The sequence below is a fragment of the Rhinolophus ferrumequinum genome, chromosome 5 (genome assembly GCF_004115265.2).
Source record: "Rhinolophus ferrumequinum isolate MPI-CBG mRhiFer1 chromosome 5, mRhiFer1_v1.p, whole genome shotgun sequence".
Classification (NCBI taxonomy): domain Eukaryota; kingdom Metazoa; phylum Chordata; class Mammalia; order Chiroptera; family Rhinolophidae; genus Rhinolophus; species Rhinolophus ferrumequinum.
The window spans coordinates 4,003,231-4,019,129 of NC_046288.1; the positions used below are offsets into that span (position 1 = coordinate 4,003,231).

General features: G+C 33.0%; 1 protein-coding gene across 1 annotated transcript in view; it reads right to left on the reverse strand.

Moving 5' to 3' along the window:
• Window positions 1-299: 299 nt before the first annotated feature.
• Window positions 300-15,899, reverse strand: part of ITGB1 (integrin subunit beta 1) — a 44,065-nt gene continuing 28,465 nt past the window's right edge. The window contains 10 exon segments of the mRNA XM_033106286.1: window positions 300-1,492; window positions 1,494-1,520; window positions 7,294-7,460; window positions 9,406-9,638; window positions 10,266-10,488; window positions 10,708-10,946; window positions 12,343-12,542; window positions 12,687-12,827; window positions 14,284-14,373; window positions 15,253-15,348. Coding sequence (XP_032962177.1) covers window positions 1,454-1,492; window positions 1,494-1,520; window positions 7,294-7,460; window positions 9,406-9,638; window positions 10,266-10,488; window positions 10,708-10,946; window positions 12,343-12,542; window positions 12,687-12,827; window positions 14,284-14,373; window positions 15,253-15,348 — 1,455 coding nt within the window. The 3' untranslated portion in view covers window positions 300-1,453.

Genomic DNA, 15,899 nt, shown 5'->3' on the forward strand with positions numbered 1-15,899 from the left:
TTAATTCTGCTAGTGTAGGGATGAAACCTAGTGTAGGTAGGGTTATGGGGAGAGGAGATGAAGATTTATCCAATAGTATTAGAGACCTCAAAGTTAGTCTGAAACTGTTTTTACTATACCACTTTTTCCTTATGTCCCTGGCACATCTTTTCTTTTCTTATTTTTTATAAATAAAAAATGTTTTAGCTTCTTAAGTGAAATACCCATCAACCAGAATGGTTTTTGTCAATCTCTTTAAGCTAAAAAATTTCATGCAAACAAACTGACAAATATATCAATACAGAGTGAAAACATTCCAATTTAAGTATTTTAGGCATTTTTATTTAATAAATAACTTCAGTAAATAGCATTGTAAAAAGTGAACTGTTAAAATTAAAAGGCACTTAAAAACAAGAATGTGACTAGTATGAAACAAAATGGGCAACCAACAGTGAGAACTAAATATACAGTGGTCTGTTATAGCACTAAGACTTACGTAAGTGATAGCTGTTGCACAAGCCACAGTACAACTTCAGATGTTCATTAAAAAGGCAAATTTACAGCTAAAACATCAAAGAAAAGGTACTGATAAACAAAGTCTTACCCTAAAATTGCAAATACATTAAATGATTAGAAGTGGTGATAAAAAGCACCGGCTTTAAACAAAATACAATGAATAAAATAATTCACCCAAAGGTCCCCAATTCAGCAAATACCATGTAAATTAAGGCTTTTATGTAAATAATGCTAAAGTAAGGACTTTTTTGCATAAAATTTCTCAACACTTTTATCCAAGGCTTGAATTTATAAAGAGAAGGCATAAAAGTTACCAAGATTAAGTAACTCTTGAAATGGCACACAGATTTTAAAGCTGTTTTTTCTTCCTAACTCTGACTTTTTCCCATGGCGTTTGTAGATCAAATATATCAAAACTATTTTACACAAGTAACTCCCAACATACTCATCTTTCAGATATGTCATCTTTCAGATACGTTTAATAGGCAAATAGGAAAAAAATAAATTTCAAACAATTGTAAACTAGCAAGTAAGACATTTACTTTGAATTTTTTATAACTGAGAACTGACATATCTGTAAAGCTAAAAATCAGCTTTAATACTGATTAATAGAATCTCTCATCATACTCATTACTTTAACTACTACCCTTTCAATCACTCTAGAAATATCACTTAATCCAATAAGAGCTGATTTCACTAGTCCAGGAGAAAAAAGGCACACAGTGACCTTAACTGACAAGGAACACCATCCTGTCTCAAGTCTTTTGTCAGTCCCTGGCATTGATTATAACATTATTTTCAAAACAATAAAAAAATTTTTTTAATTATACATATTGTACATTTTCAAACCTGCACATGAGTAAAACTCATGGTGATATTGCCCTAAAGCTACCTTACTCAGTGACTATGAAAATCACTAATTTGCGTTCAGTGTTGTGATTATTTGCACAAGTAGTGCTCATTTTCCCTCATACTTTGGATTGACAACAGTTGTCACGGGCACTCTTATAAATAGGATTTTCACCCTAAAAAAAAAAAAGGAGAGAGAGAAAATGATCAATTACTCTACTAAAATCATGTAATATTATTTTATGAACAATATTGAAAACTACAGTTATTTTCAGAAGTTGTTTCCATTTTATCTGTCCAGATATCACTCTTAATTTTTAAAAAAGGTATTAATACAAGTTTATACAAATATGAAAACTGGAAGTTTTGCTCTACAGGTCTAAAGCTGCCCCTGTCATCTAGCATTATTTCATTCTTGAGTCCTTCCTCCATTGGAAGGCTGATTCAAAAATGTCCTCTATAGCACAGAATCTGCTGTTATGGTTTCTCTCCTTTAACTAGTTTTGAATATTTGTCTTAAAAAGAAAGCACTCTTTTGCCATCAACTGCCTGATTCTTTACTCTTTACTGTACCCAGAAGGTGCCTGATAATTAATGGGAATCCTTGGCTTTCATGTCTGTGAGGGTGGTGTTCCTCTGAAGTGCTTCCACAAAAGTGACTGATTATGTTAACAAATATAATTATCATTCTTCACGAAATTGTTATTTATCAGTATGTATTGGTAAAATGTTTTCTTTTTATTACAATAGTATATTTTAATAGAGTACTGAAATCGAGTCCAGTAACTGGCTCCAAGTCATAAACACAAGAGATCTTTCAAGATCCAAAAATATATTGACAGTGATGTTTTAAGCAGGAAAATAACAATCCCACACTAGCATTTTCTTTAAAGAGTGTTATGCTAATTGGTACACTTAAATACAGGCTATAGCATTCTTTTTTCTCCTGTTCCCATAAACTGAAAGTGGGCTTGAAAGCCACGTGAGAAATACAGCCAAATAATCCTTTATCATAGGAAATTAGAGAGTAAACATCAAATCAAATAAATATTAAATAACTTAAAGCATTAAGTTTTTAGACAAAAATTAAGATTTTGCAGTGCTGTTTAGTTTTATATCTCACTACAGAACCATTTGCAGTAATTTAAAAATATTTATAGAAAGCATCTAAACAGTAATTTTTGCTTTTAAATTTTATTTACACTTCACTGCAGATTACATCTGAATCTGGCTTTTATTGCCACAATTTCTGTCCTCTAAGGAGGACACGGTTTAGTGGATGATAAACATGAAACTAAGTCAGTTTGATATAATAGAAAATAGAATTATATACATAATAAAGGAATAATATAAGAAAAAGGGTTCGACTTTGAGAAGATTAGAGATACTGTCATAGTGAACTTGACTACAGATAAAATATTGAAAGGTAAATAGAAACATATGCAAAATCAAAGTTCATATGCAAAGTCAAGTTGTAGGGAAAAGAATAGCACATTTAGTAAAAATCTCTATAGTTCAGAAGTTTTTAAGGGAGCATGTGTGGGAGAGGAAATAAGAAAGACGGTGCCAAATCAGGAAAGGTCCTGTATGCCATGCTATGTAAAAAGATTGAATTTTATCCTGTAGATAGGAAATCATTGATGGAGGGTATAGCATGTATGGGTTAGGTCCTGAGAGACAGCAAATAAATCACTATGATTTCAGCTCAGCAGTTAGTCTGGATACCAATAAAAACATGACAATATGCCTTACCCCCACCCCCATGCACCCCCATCACGTAAAATACAGCTTGACTGGTCATTTTTTTAGAAGCATGGAGGAAACTCAGAATCCCTCAGAGACAAATACTAAATAATCTGGATGATAAAAATCATATATAGGATATCAAATTCTAAGCTCTAATCCTAATTGGAGCTAATACACTACGATACATACATTACAGCAGACATTTCATAATGGAGACAGGAAACTGGATCCTAGCGACTACATTATTAACAAGTTATACAGTACAAACAAGTTACACTTATTATTTCCAACTTCCTATTTGCATATGTGACTAGTACTGCCCAATTCTTTCAAATATGCTGGGAAAAGAAATTACCATTTAATTAAGTTTCTTTAAAATAATGCATTAGATAAATCTAATGTTTAATAGTTAAGAATTGTGCGGTACAAAATAAAACAAAAAAACAAAAGGAGAAAAAACGCAAGTTATTCATGAGTCCAAAGTACAATTTATATGGCAGAACTTACCTCTGGAGAAAAGTTTACCTTTTCATATATGCAAACATTTATATTTATTATTGCAAAGTCCATCCAACAAAATTCAACATGCAATGTTAGAGGTAAAATTAAACTATATGCGTTAGGCATCATTTTAAAGGAAGGTAAACTGAAATAATTCAGATTAGTTTTCATTGTTTAGAGTGCAACCCCACTCCTATCCCAACAAAAAGCAAAGCCTATTTAAATCAAGGGAACAGGTTTACATTCAGAAATGAAATCCTCTGTACTCAGTAAAATGTCATCCTGGTGTTTACTCTGGAATGGCTGACAATGGTGGCTACAGAATCATCTCTATAAAATATATTAGACATACAATGCACAACTGTGGAAGATGAGGAATCACTTATTTTTTACATAACAGAAGGGAAGCTAGACTAGACAATTTTTTCAATGCACTTTAACAATTACAAAATTGATGTATTTTTTTAATGTACCTACATGAGTCTTATGTGCTGAAATAATTACAGTGCTTGCCCATTATCTGAAATATGTTAGTGATATAATTGATTGACAAACTTTGTTCCCGTATCAGAAAAGTGCTTTACAAGCCAAGATTTGTTTTAATTTTTTGATGTTCATTTATGAATTTATATTTTTTATTTCTACTTTAATTTTTCTTGAGAAAACATCTCAGAATAACCTGTAGCTGTTAGTCTGCCAAGATTTCACTAACAAACACAGAGTTTTACTTTTGCTTCTTGAATTATCCCAAATGCTTATTTTGGCTGAAAAGTAACATTTTAGCCAAAAATTAATTTCACAATACAAACATTAAGTTTCACTATTATTGATAATTTCCTTCAAAATACAATTTAATGTACAGTAAAGGTGAAAATTTCACCTTTTAGTAGACATAAAGAATTTTTTCTTATATGAGAAGTAACCATATGAAATTGTCAATATTTGACTGTTTTTGACCTACCAAAAGAAAGAACGAAACCAATCAGTTTCCTTCTAAAAATGACTTCTGGCAAGTATTAGGTAACAAAAAGAATATGGCAAGTCTCAGACTAATAAGAAAATGAACCAGCCTGCCCATATATGAATCTGACTATAATTTTATGTCATTAGATTTAACTTTGCTATTTTAAAATCTGCTTAGAAATAAAAGAAAAATCTGACCAGTAGAGGTTTCTAATATTATTGACACTTCCTATATCTCTAAAAAATATTAAACATTCCTGTATTAAGATCTTATTTGTTATTATTTTATAAGTACACTTCTAGTAAATAAGCAAAACTACAGTGTTGGTTTCTATGTAATAATTTCCTGCTACAATGTTTGCTCAATGCAGTAGTAGTGTTACTCTAAGTTACAACAAATGGCAAATGCTATAATTCTCCATAAAGAGCGATCTACCTCTTCCTAACCAGCTAACAGTTTCCTGAAGATATGTGATTGCCATCAATACAACGCAGTGGGTAAGAACAGGGACCCTGGAGTCCAGCTGCCTGGGTTTGAATCTCAGCTCTTCCACTAACCAGACATGTGAACTTGGGTCAAGTTACCTAATCCTTCTGTGCCTCAGTTCTCATGTGTGAAATAAAAATAAAATAGTTGGGAAAGGAAAGAAGAATTCTGGATCACCAATCAGGAGAATCTGTTCTAATCACAATCTTTTTATCAGAAAGTTTTTGGGGCTTATGCCAAAGTATGCTAGAACCACTTCATGAAAATTCAGATATAAGGAAGAATCCTGTGCACTACTGATAATAGAAAATGATAAATTTGTCATCCAGGTAAAGCACACACTCACCAAAATAACTTACCCTAGCTTAGACAAGATGATAAGCAAGCCTTAGTGACAACTATGAAATTTTCAACTAAGTTTTTATTTAAAACTATAATAGGATTTTTAAAAGACTTTGTTAGCTTTTTAAAAAGTTCAATGTTAGATTTGAATATTAAGACTCATTCAACATCGAACAAGAAGTATATATATATATGTATATATATATTCCACCACCACCACGACCATCACCACCACCACCACCCTGGTTTTTAATGGAATTTCAAGTTATAATCAAGAATAAAGAATTTCAAAATTTCTAGAAAACAATAACAATGATATTGTAGTTGTATTATACAAATGTTCTATCAGGTTACATTTACTTTTGTATTTTGCAGTTTAGATTTCACATACACTTTTCACGATATCACCCTAAAACTTACATAATGTTTCCTATAAGGATAACACCATCTAGAGCATTGGGCTATAGTGTGGATTACAACCGACAGGCTGGTATCATACACTGTAGTTCATTAGCCAAAAACAACCACAGCACACAACAGATATTATTACTGACTCCTTGTTAAAGAGATGAAAAACTAAAGTGCTGGGAAGTGAGTGATTCAATGCTATTCTACCTACTAAGTGGAAGAGCTGGGATTTCACCCTAGGTCTGACCAAAAAGCACATTCTCTTTTCACCACAACACAGCTGCTGCTTCTACACCATTATTTTAAAGCCCTTCTAAACACTAACTCTAAATTAACACACAAAAAGAAAAGCTGTAAAATAGCCAGACGTTTAAAAAACAGCAATAGTGATAAAGGACACACAGTGCAGTAAAAAAGGATAAAAGTTCACATGCAAAGACAGAAAATGAAAGAAAATACGAACGGCAACTTAGAGACCAGCTTTACGTCCATAGTTTGGATTCTTGAAATTATTAATAGGACTCTTGTAAATCGGATTTTCTTGCTAAAGTAAAAGAAATAGTTTCTAATGATTTCATCATAACAAAATTGACACGTATAGTGTTTAAACACTATAGAGAATTTTTACTATTTTACTAATTTATACTATTTTTACACTTCTGGATTAGTTTTTAAAAACCCAAGCAAATAATAGTAAAATGCAAATGATTAAAATTCATTTACAATGTAAACGTACTGAAGATTGTCACAGTCTTCTTATATCAAAAGATGATTACACAAGGGCTGACATCTGGCCTCCCCAATGACTCCATATTTCAAAGCACTAAATGCTAGCACAAACTTTCAGTCACTAATAGCTTTAAAAATTTTTTTAAAGCAAGATTTATTGTTATAATTTCCAGAGAGTAAAATATATCCTTTTTAAGTACAGAGTTTCATGAATCTGCAATGTATAAACACATCCACAATCAAGGTCATCCCAAGAAGATCCCTTGTGCCCTAACCACCACATTCCAGCCCCTGGAAACCACAGATTTGATTTCTGTCCCTATAGTTTTGTCTTTTCCATAATGTCATATAAATGGAACCATACAGTATATAGCTTTCTGGGTCTGGCTGCTTTCCACTTAAGGTTCTTTGTTGAAGAAGCGTGGGGGGAAGCTTTCCATTGACTAGCTTGCTACACAGATAACAATATCTAAGATTCTACTTTACATGACAAAAAGGCAGAAGAGCAGATTAAGATCAAATTAAGGAAATAAAAATACTGACCACAGCAACCAGAAGATACATTCTCACAGTATTTTGTTTTCATGGGATGTATTTAAGATGCATTTCTGTTTTTCACTAAATGCAAGTTTTCTGAATAATGAACTTATGGAGGAATAAAGCACTTAATGAGGACTAATAAGAGTGCTTTAAGTCTTAGAAGTTAATAAGTCTTAGAAGTATTATATTTCTTTATGATATCCAACTTACTTTTTAGATGTTTTGCAACTTACCGTGTCCCATTTGGCATTCATTTTTTCCTTTTCAAATTTGGCAAATTCCCTTCTGTCATGAATTATCATTAGAAGCTTCCAAATCAGCAGCAATGCAAGGCCAATCAGAACAATTCCAGCAACCACACCAGCTACAATTGGAATGATGTCTGGACCAGTGGGGCACTCTGTAAAGTATGAAGGAAAAACTGAGCATGCAAGGGATTAATGTGCACAGAGTACAGCCAACCACAAAGAACTGGGCAGTCTCTTATAAAAACACTTAAAGAATAAACACCCAAGATAAGTAGTAAATGGACACTATCCCAAAGAATCTATAAAAGACACTGAACTAACAAGTGAGTTTACAAGGCCACAGGATACACGATCAATAAACAAAAATTATATGTATTTCTATATATGACATAGAAATTTATTTCTGCATATTGGAAATTGAATTTTGGAATAGTATCCTCCACAATAGCATCGAAGATCATGAAATACTTTTGTATAAATCCAACAAAATATGTGTAAGCTTTGCATGCTAAAAATTACTAAATATTGATCAAAGAAATCAAAAACCTGAATAAATGGAGAGCTATCCCATGTTCATAGATTGGAAGACTCAATACTATTAAAATACCAATTTTCCTCCAATATGATCAATGCAATCCCAATCAAATTCCTGGCAGAATTTTTGTAGATATCAGCAAGTTAACTCTAAAATTTACAAGGAAGGCAGAGAACGAGGAAAATGTTTCCAAAACACTTTTGGAAAAGAACACAGTTCAACAACTGATATTACCAGACTCCAAGACCGGCTTTTAGGTTGATACAAAAGTAATTGTGGTTTAAAAGGTAAAAAAAAAAAAAAATTGCAAAAACCGCAATTACTTTTGCACCAACCTAATATAGAGCGACAGTAATTGAGAGACAGTGTGGTATTTAATGGCTAAAAGACAGTTGCATACACCAATGGAATAGAATATAGAGTCAGAAACAGGCCTGTGCATAAAAAGCCATCTCATTTTCAACAAAGGTGGGGAAAAGTCAGTCTTTTCAAACAAATGGTGCTAGAACTACTGGACATCCATATGCAAAAAACTGAACCTCACTCCATATACTAAGATTAACTCGAAGGAGAACTGACTCTGGGTGGTGAACACACAATGGGATTTATAGATGATTTCATACAGAATTGTACACCTGAAATCTATGTAATTTTACTAACAATTGTCACCCCAATAAATTAAAAAAAAAAAAAAAGATTAACTCAGAATGGGTTATAAACCTAAACGGAAAGCCAAAAACTATAAAACTTCTAGAAGATAAAAAAGGAGAAAAATCCTTATCAACTTTAGTTAGGCAGAGTCTCAGATAAAATGGTGAAAGCAAGATACATAAAAAGCAAAACTTGGTAAACTGTAGATCATCAAGATTAAAGCTTCTGTTCTTCAAAAAAAACCCTGTTAAGAAAATGAAAAGACAAGAGGGCACCGATTGGGAGACACTATTGCCAAACATTTATCTGAAAAGGCAAAACAGTACAGCGACTTTAAAAATCAGTTTGGCTGTTCCTTATAAACATATGTATACCATATGCCCCCAAATCCATTCTTAGTATTTATCCAGGAGAAATGAAAATGTACATTCCCAAACAACTGGTACCCAAAAGTATAAGATTTCAAAGAATATACAAAAAGTACATAGAAAAGCCAAGATAAAAAATGTTTTCTCTTCTGAAAAGCTGAACAAATTCACACTTTATAATAGCTCTTCACAAATTATCTTTTCCAGTGTTCAAACCTAAATCAAGCTCCAATTTAGGTATCACCAATAATGATATAACTCTTACCGAGTACCTGCTAAGTGTCAGGCACTGTGCTAAGTGCTTTGTGTGAATTATCACATTTAAGCATCAAATTCTCCACTTATAAAACTTGTTTTCTTTTTTCCTCACTTCTTATATAGTTAATTAAATACTATTTTAGACTTTTGAGATTAAAATGTCCTAACTTGAACCTAAAAGAATCCAGCTGGAGGCCATTCCTGAGTATTAGGGAAACAGGCCTAAGTAGTAGAAACAAGACAGAGAAGAAAATGAAAAGCATTTTGAAATGATCAGATTTCTACCTGGAGTCTCTACAACATGAACAATGGCATCACCGTTCGCATTCACTGAGTATGTGAAATAGAACCAGCAGTCGTCAACGTCCTTCTCCTTACAGTGGGACAGGGGATCTACCTGGCCCGGCTGGGGCAATTTGTCCCGATTTTCGACCTTGGTAATGTTGAAACGGGAACATTCCTGTGCACATGTGTCTTTCTTTTCTCCTTTATTGAAGGCTCTACACTGAACACATTCTCTGTTAAAACACAAATTATAACATTTAAAGTCAATGTTTGCTTGAAGATTATTTTGTGGGCTAGATTCAAAATTTGACAAATTCAACCAAAAGCTATGAAAGAAGATTTGACTAAATGGAGAAGCATATGACATTTCTCGGTGAGAAACAATATGAAAATGCTAGTTTCCCAAGTGAAATTATAAATTATTACAGTTCAAACTAAAATCCCCCCCAAGTAAAATAGTAAAATAAAACTAGCCCTACCAGGTATTAAATATATAACATAAAACCAAAATAATTTAAACAATGTATTGCTGGTACGACAATAGTTCTTCAAGGGGCAAAAACTTCAAGTTTGCTTAGTTTAGTGAAAAGATAGTAATTAAGCAACTGGTAGTGCTAATTTAACAAAGGTCACACAGATCAAATTAATGGTACCACTCTCATATGACACGCTTCAGTATGGTGACAAACACTAGCTACCAAGAAAGAAATTTTAAGATTTAAAGAGTGGGTTTTAGTGTGGCAGATATTTTATTTACAATATAAGCTCCTTATAGGCACTGTTCTGGGTCCAGTGATAACACATAGTTAGGGCAACAGACAGTAAATATAAACCTCTTCAGGCAATTAGGAAATACTTACTTATGCTCAGCGCAGACGCCCAGGCAGGTCTGACACATCTCACAAGTTGGGCCCTGAAACTTGGGATCCGTGCACTTACAGGCACCGCACTCACAGATGCCCCGGCCATTGCAGATCTGTCCGTTTGTGGCCATGCATGGAGTCGTGTCCAGGGAACAGTCACATGCACTGCCCGTGTAGTTGGGGTTGCATTCACACACGCGACACTTGCATACACCATTTCCTGCAATTAAAAATGTCATTTCTCATAACAATGGTAAAACATATAAAAATCATAGCATTGATTTAAAAGTAAAAATAAGCAATGTGGAAGAAAGTGTATCTAAGGGATGGATTGACCCTCAGTGCTGCCTTTTTTCTATTTATTTACCAAGCAAACTGAACATTTTTATTGTATAGGATGGGATCACATTTTATAACCATTTTTTGACCCCTTTCTCACCTCCACAAATCACGCCGTTGGATCTATCACAGTTGAAATTATCACACTCGCAGAATTTGCCAGAATAAATTTCATCTGTATTATCCCTCTTCCTACAAACACACTGTCCACAGACACACTCTCCATTATTACTACAGATTTCTGAACTGTTTTCTTTCCTGCAGTAAGCATCCATATCTTCACTGTTAACTTCATCCGTGCTACATTCACAATGTCTGCCAACACGTCCCTCATTGCACCTAAAGAAAAAGTCCAAAATTTCAAGTTACGCTGTGAGCAAGAATGGCAGAGGAAATAAAACTATGGAGAATATCTTTCAACTACAATTACCTTACATGGGAGTGCTCATGTACACAAAAGTGCGCGTATGCACACACACACGTGCACACACATACCCCCCAGCCATTCAGGTTTATACGGAATACATGCAAGTCCTAGGAAAAAAATCTTTCTTCAGGAGAGTAGCCATTTTGATCAAGATGAAAATATAATCTAGCAATGAAATGGCGAACAAAACATTTGGAAACATAGGATAAACTTTTAAACAGTATGTTAGTTATGTTTTCTAATGATATGTTATTGCATTTGCTATTATTGGTGAAGTTATCTCTAAATTTAAAGTAACAGTCCAATTGTTAATCTAAAAAAGAACAATAAACACACCTCAAGAGTACATGGATGTTAAAGAAAAACATAGAGAACATCATTTGAAAAATAAGTAACATATTGTTTTAAAATAAATTTATCCCATAGGTCCAGACTTTTCAGATACACTGTATATTTTTAGAACAGTTAATGCTTATAGACACTGAATACACTAATTCTGCATCTGGTTAATATATAAAGGGAAGGAAGGCAAAACATTTTTAAGATAATCTTTTCAGTTATATGATATTTTACTAAAAATGGATCTACGTGACTCAGGATATATAAGCATGAAAAATAAAAATGTAACATTTTAACTGATATTTACAGTAGCCAATCAATAACTGATGGCAAAATATAGGCACTCATTTTTCTCACGTTTAAAACCCTTAAAAGCCTAGTTATTTGGGGCTGACATTTAACCAAAATACTCTCCCTTTCCCCTATTCTTTTAAGGAGAAAGCTGTATTCAGAGTATATTCAATTTTGATTTTTAATTAAAATAAAGTTTTAATTGAAAATAAAATTTAATGCAGAAGTACATGTAGTACAAAGTATATATCCTTTATTGCTTCCTAATTCCATTTCCCAGATAAAAATCACCAGTATAAGTTTGAGATATCTTTCCAAAACATTTCTCTATAAACATATTTTATATGTTTGTTTAGCTCTAGAATATTCAGATTGCTATTATATGAGCAAAACACACAAATGCTACCTTAACAGTCTGTTAAATAATACGTCTTGGATGGTTACAAAACCTTTTATTTTAAAGAGCTATCTTCTTAAGGAAAAAAAGGTAAGGAAGAACTTTCTGTAAATATCACATGTAAGCTCATCAAATTGATGTGTGGTGAGCAATAGTGGCTAGAATAAATATTTTATTCCCTCCAAATAGAGATTTTTCTCTCAATGTCCCAAAACATACCCTGCTAGAACTTTCTAAACTAATGTACTCTATCTGTCCTTCTCCAACCACCTTCAGCTTACCTGCAAGCTCCACACTCAAATGTTCCATTTCCTTCGTGACACTTTGGGCTGCTAGGGATGCCTTCACTCTGACATTCACATTCACAGATGAACTGAAGAATAATCTCTACTTCTTCAGTGAAGCCCAGAGGCTTAATTTTAATGGTTTCAGAATTCTTATTTGGACATTTATTTGAAGTTATGCTAATTTCAAATTGAACCTTAAAGGGAAAAACAAGTTAACTAATTTAAATCTATTAAAAAATATTTCAAAAAGCTATTCATTTCTTTTATTCTCAAATTATAAACTTGATTACTTATAAACAAGCAATTTTTTTCCTTCAGAAAATGTTTATATGACCTACCTCATCTCCAATGGAAATATTGGAGCATTTTCTTCCATTTTCCCCTGTGCCATTAACCCCATTCTTGCAGTAAGATTTGTAATTTATTGTTACTCCTTCTGGCAATTTGCCGTTTTCCAAAATTACTTCTGAGGAAAGGGACTAAAAGAAAGACTAATTATACATAGGAAAGGCAAACAAAATGCTACTATAAAATAAGTTGAATGCATAAAACCAGTAGGTAATGTGAACTATTAAGAAAACAATATCATTTAAACAAAATATTTGAAGCCAAATCCTGAGTGACTAGAAAACACAACCTAGAGAAATAGGTTTTAATTAATAAGGATCAATTCTTCAAAATAATGTACAAGATTGAAAAGAGTGTTTGTGTTTTAATTGCTGAGTTAAAATACTAATGATCATACAGCCCAGAGGCCTGATATTAATTATGAGGAGTCCTAAGATCGCAGAACCAAAGTTTTCTTTCCCCATCGGCAATATGACTCTCCCCTGGCCTATCACTTCAGCTAACTAGGGACTAATGTAAATGGTCTACTATACAGTCTGGAAAAAAATTTGCTTAGAAGCCCTTATAGCCCTGGCCAAAACAAAACAAAACAAAACAAAACCAGAAAAAAAACAAACCAAAAGGCCCGAGTAAGAAGGATTCAAGCCAGTGCTTTTTCAGAATATGATCCCAGTACAAATGTAAAGGCTGCAGCAGCAAACAATCGCATGGATGGGAATTTATGTAGTTAAAATGGAGAACTATGTGAAAGGCATGGAACAACTGGAATCTTACAAATTTTTATGTTAACCTTTCTCTTTTTGAGTGTGATGTTCCTAAAACATTTTGGGAACCCCTGGCATGAAATAAAAAGTATCTAAAATTCAACCTGTCAACGGGCTGTGGAGATGGTGTATGCAGCACACAATGGTTACCATAAAATTACAAATGTCTTCAGATTATTTAAAATGATTATTAACCAACGCTTAATGAGTATTACTAAAGGTACTCTGAATTGAGCTCTAGATGGAGCAAATAATTCCTCTTTAATTTCAACTTCCATGTGTGAAGGGAAAAAAATCTTATAAACCTTTTTAAAATAGGTAAGTCATATGTATTTATATTTGTATATATTTTTATGATACATGTATAATAAATGTGTGTGTGCGCCTATTGAGAATATTGTATCTCTGAATGTACAGTAAGAGAAGAATGGGCAAAAAAGCTTTCCCAGCCACAATTCATCGAAACAGATGAATCTATAAAAGATGCTTTGGGGAGGAAAAGGAAGATTGAGGCAATCCTATAAATCTAAATGTGTGTTATGTTTCTTATTTGCTTTCCAATAAAGAGACTAATTGCTTAATGACATTCAAATAGATATTTAGAAATTTTTGCCACATGAGTTTATCATATTTTTGCTTTGTTTAGATTATATACTTATGCTCTTGTAAGAGAATATGAGTTTTTCCTCCAGATATACAGAATTTAAATTTTATGTTGTCCTCTGGGTTTTGCTAAATAGTGTATGAAGGGAATTTTACTTTCTTTGAGCAAAGCATTCTCAACAGCGTACTGTTCAAAACAGTTTATCTAAAATGTACTCACGTTGTATGCATCAATGATCAACTGAATTACATTGCTGGAATTTGCAGATAATGTTCCTACTGCTGACTTAGGGATCAAATTTTTTAGTTCCTGCAATTAAGATAAAACATATAAAATACAAATATATTCATTCAACCAATAAGCATCTACAATCAAATACTTATTTTTAAATATCAGTTCCCTATACATTTCCTAAATAACTTAAGGCGTCAGAGCTGGAAAAAAACTAGTTTTATGAGGTGTGATCAAAAGATATGTAAATGTTTAAACAACAAAAAAAATTATTACAGTAAAAGGCACATTGCCATTAATCCCCTCAAAATACTCTCCCTTGCTTTGAACACACTTATCCCATCGTTCTTGACACTTTCTGAAGCTGTTTTGGAAGTCCTCTTTCATGACTGTCTTTACTTCATCTTCCATCATGACAAAGCTCTGTGTCACACATCACTTCTGATATGGCAATTTCTGTCAAATAAAAACATTACGGTGTGTCTTTATCCACCTTAGTCACCGGATCTGGCACCATGCAACTTCTGGCTCTTCCCCAAAGTCAAAATGACCATGAAACGAAGCGAAAACATTTTGAATTGATTCAGGCCATGGAGAGACAGCCACAACAGTTCAACTGAAGAGACTCATGAAACAGGACTTCCAGAACTGCTTCACAAAGGGGTAAGAACGATGAGATAAGTGTGTGTGAATTGAGGGAGAGTATTCTGAAGGGGGTTAATGGCAATGTGTCTTTACTGTAATAAATTTTTTAATTTAAGCATTCACCATGTTTTTTTTTTAATCACACCTCGTATAATATGTATTAAAAATGAATATAAAGCGCTTTTGTAAAATCTCACATATCTAGCCGATGTCATTCTCTCACATTTCAATTCAGACATGATTTTACCTCCAATGACTGAAGAAAAACGATCCAGAAATTTGTTCCTCTTTTTATCTCACAAATATATTTACCTTGTAGACAGGCTGAAATTCTTCGGTAACTGCAAAAATTGTCTGAATGTTATTTTCGCTTAGTTTCTGGACCAGGTGAGCAATAGAAGGATAATCCTAAGAAATTATGAAATTTTGTAATTTAGTATGTAATTACATTCAAACAATTCCAGTTTTACAATCCTTTTTGAAAATCATGATTTGACTATATAACTGGATTACTTACACAAGACTGCTTGAAATAACACAAATAACTGCTGAAATGGGAGGTGTATACATGTGGGTTTCTAATCCTCATAGATCATTATGTATGTATAAAAATTTCCGCAATAAAAAGGTTTTATAGAGCAAGATTATCTATATATATTAAGTGTCATAACAATGAAATTAAAGAATTACCAGTAATTAAAGGTTACATTATCTATCACTTAAGAAAAAAAACAATTTCTTCCAGAACCTGAATAATTTGCCAATCTTTATTTTTAGTAGAGGCAGGGTGCCTCTTTTTAATACTCACACATAAATAAAATAAGGAGTGTTATGTCTATACAAGTTATTTGTTTGGAAATACTATCAAATTTGCTACCAAATGATGCATGCAAGTGAGAGGAGACATAGCCATGGGTTGAGGCATGGAGTAGAAGTGCCTGAGCTGTTCCTTTTACCCC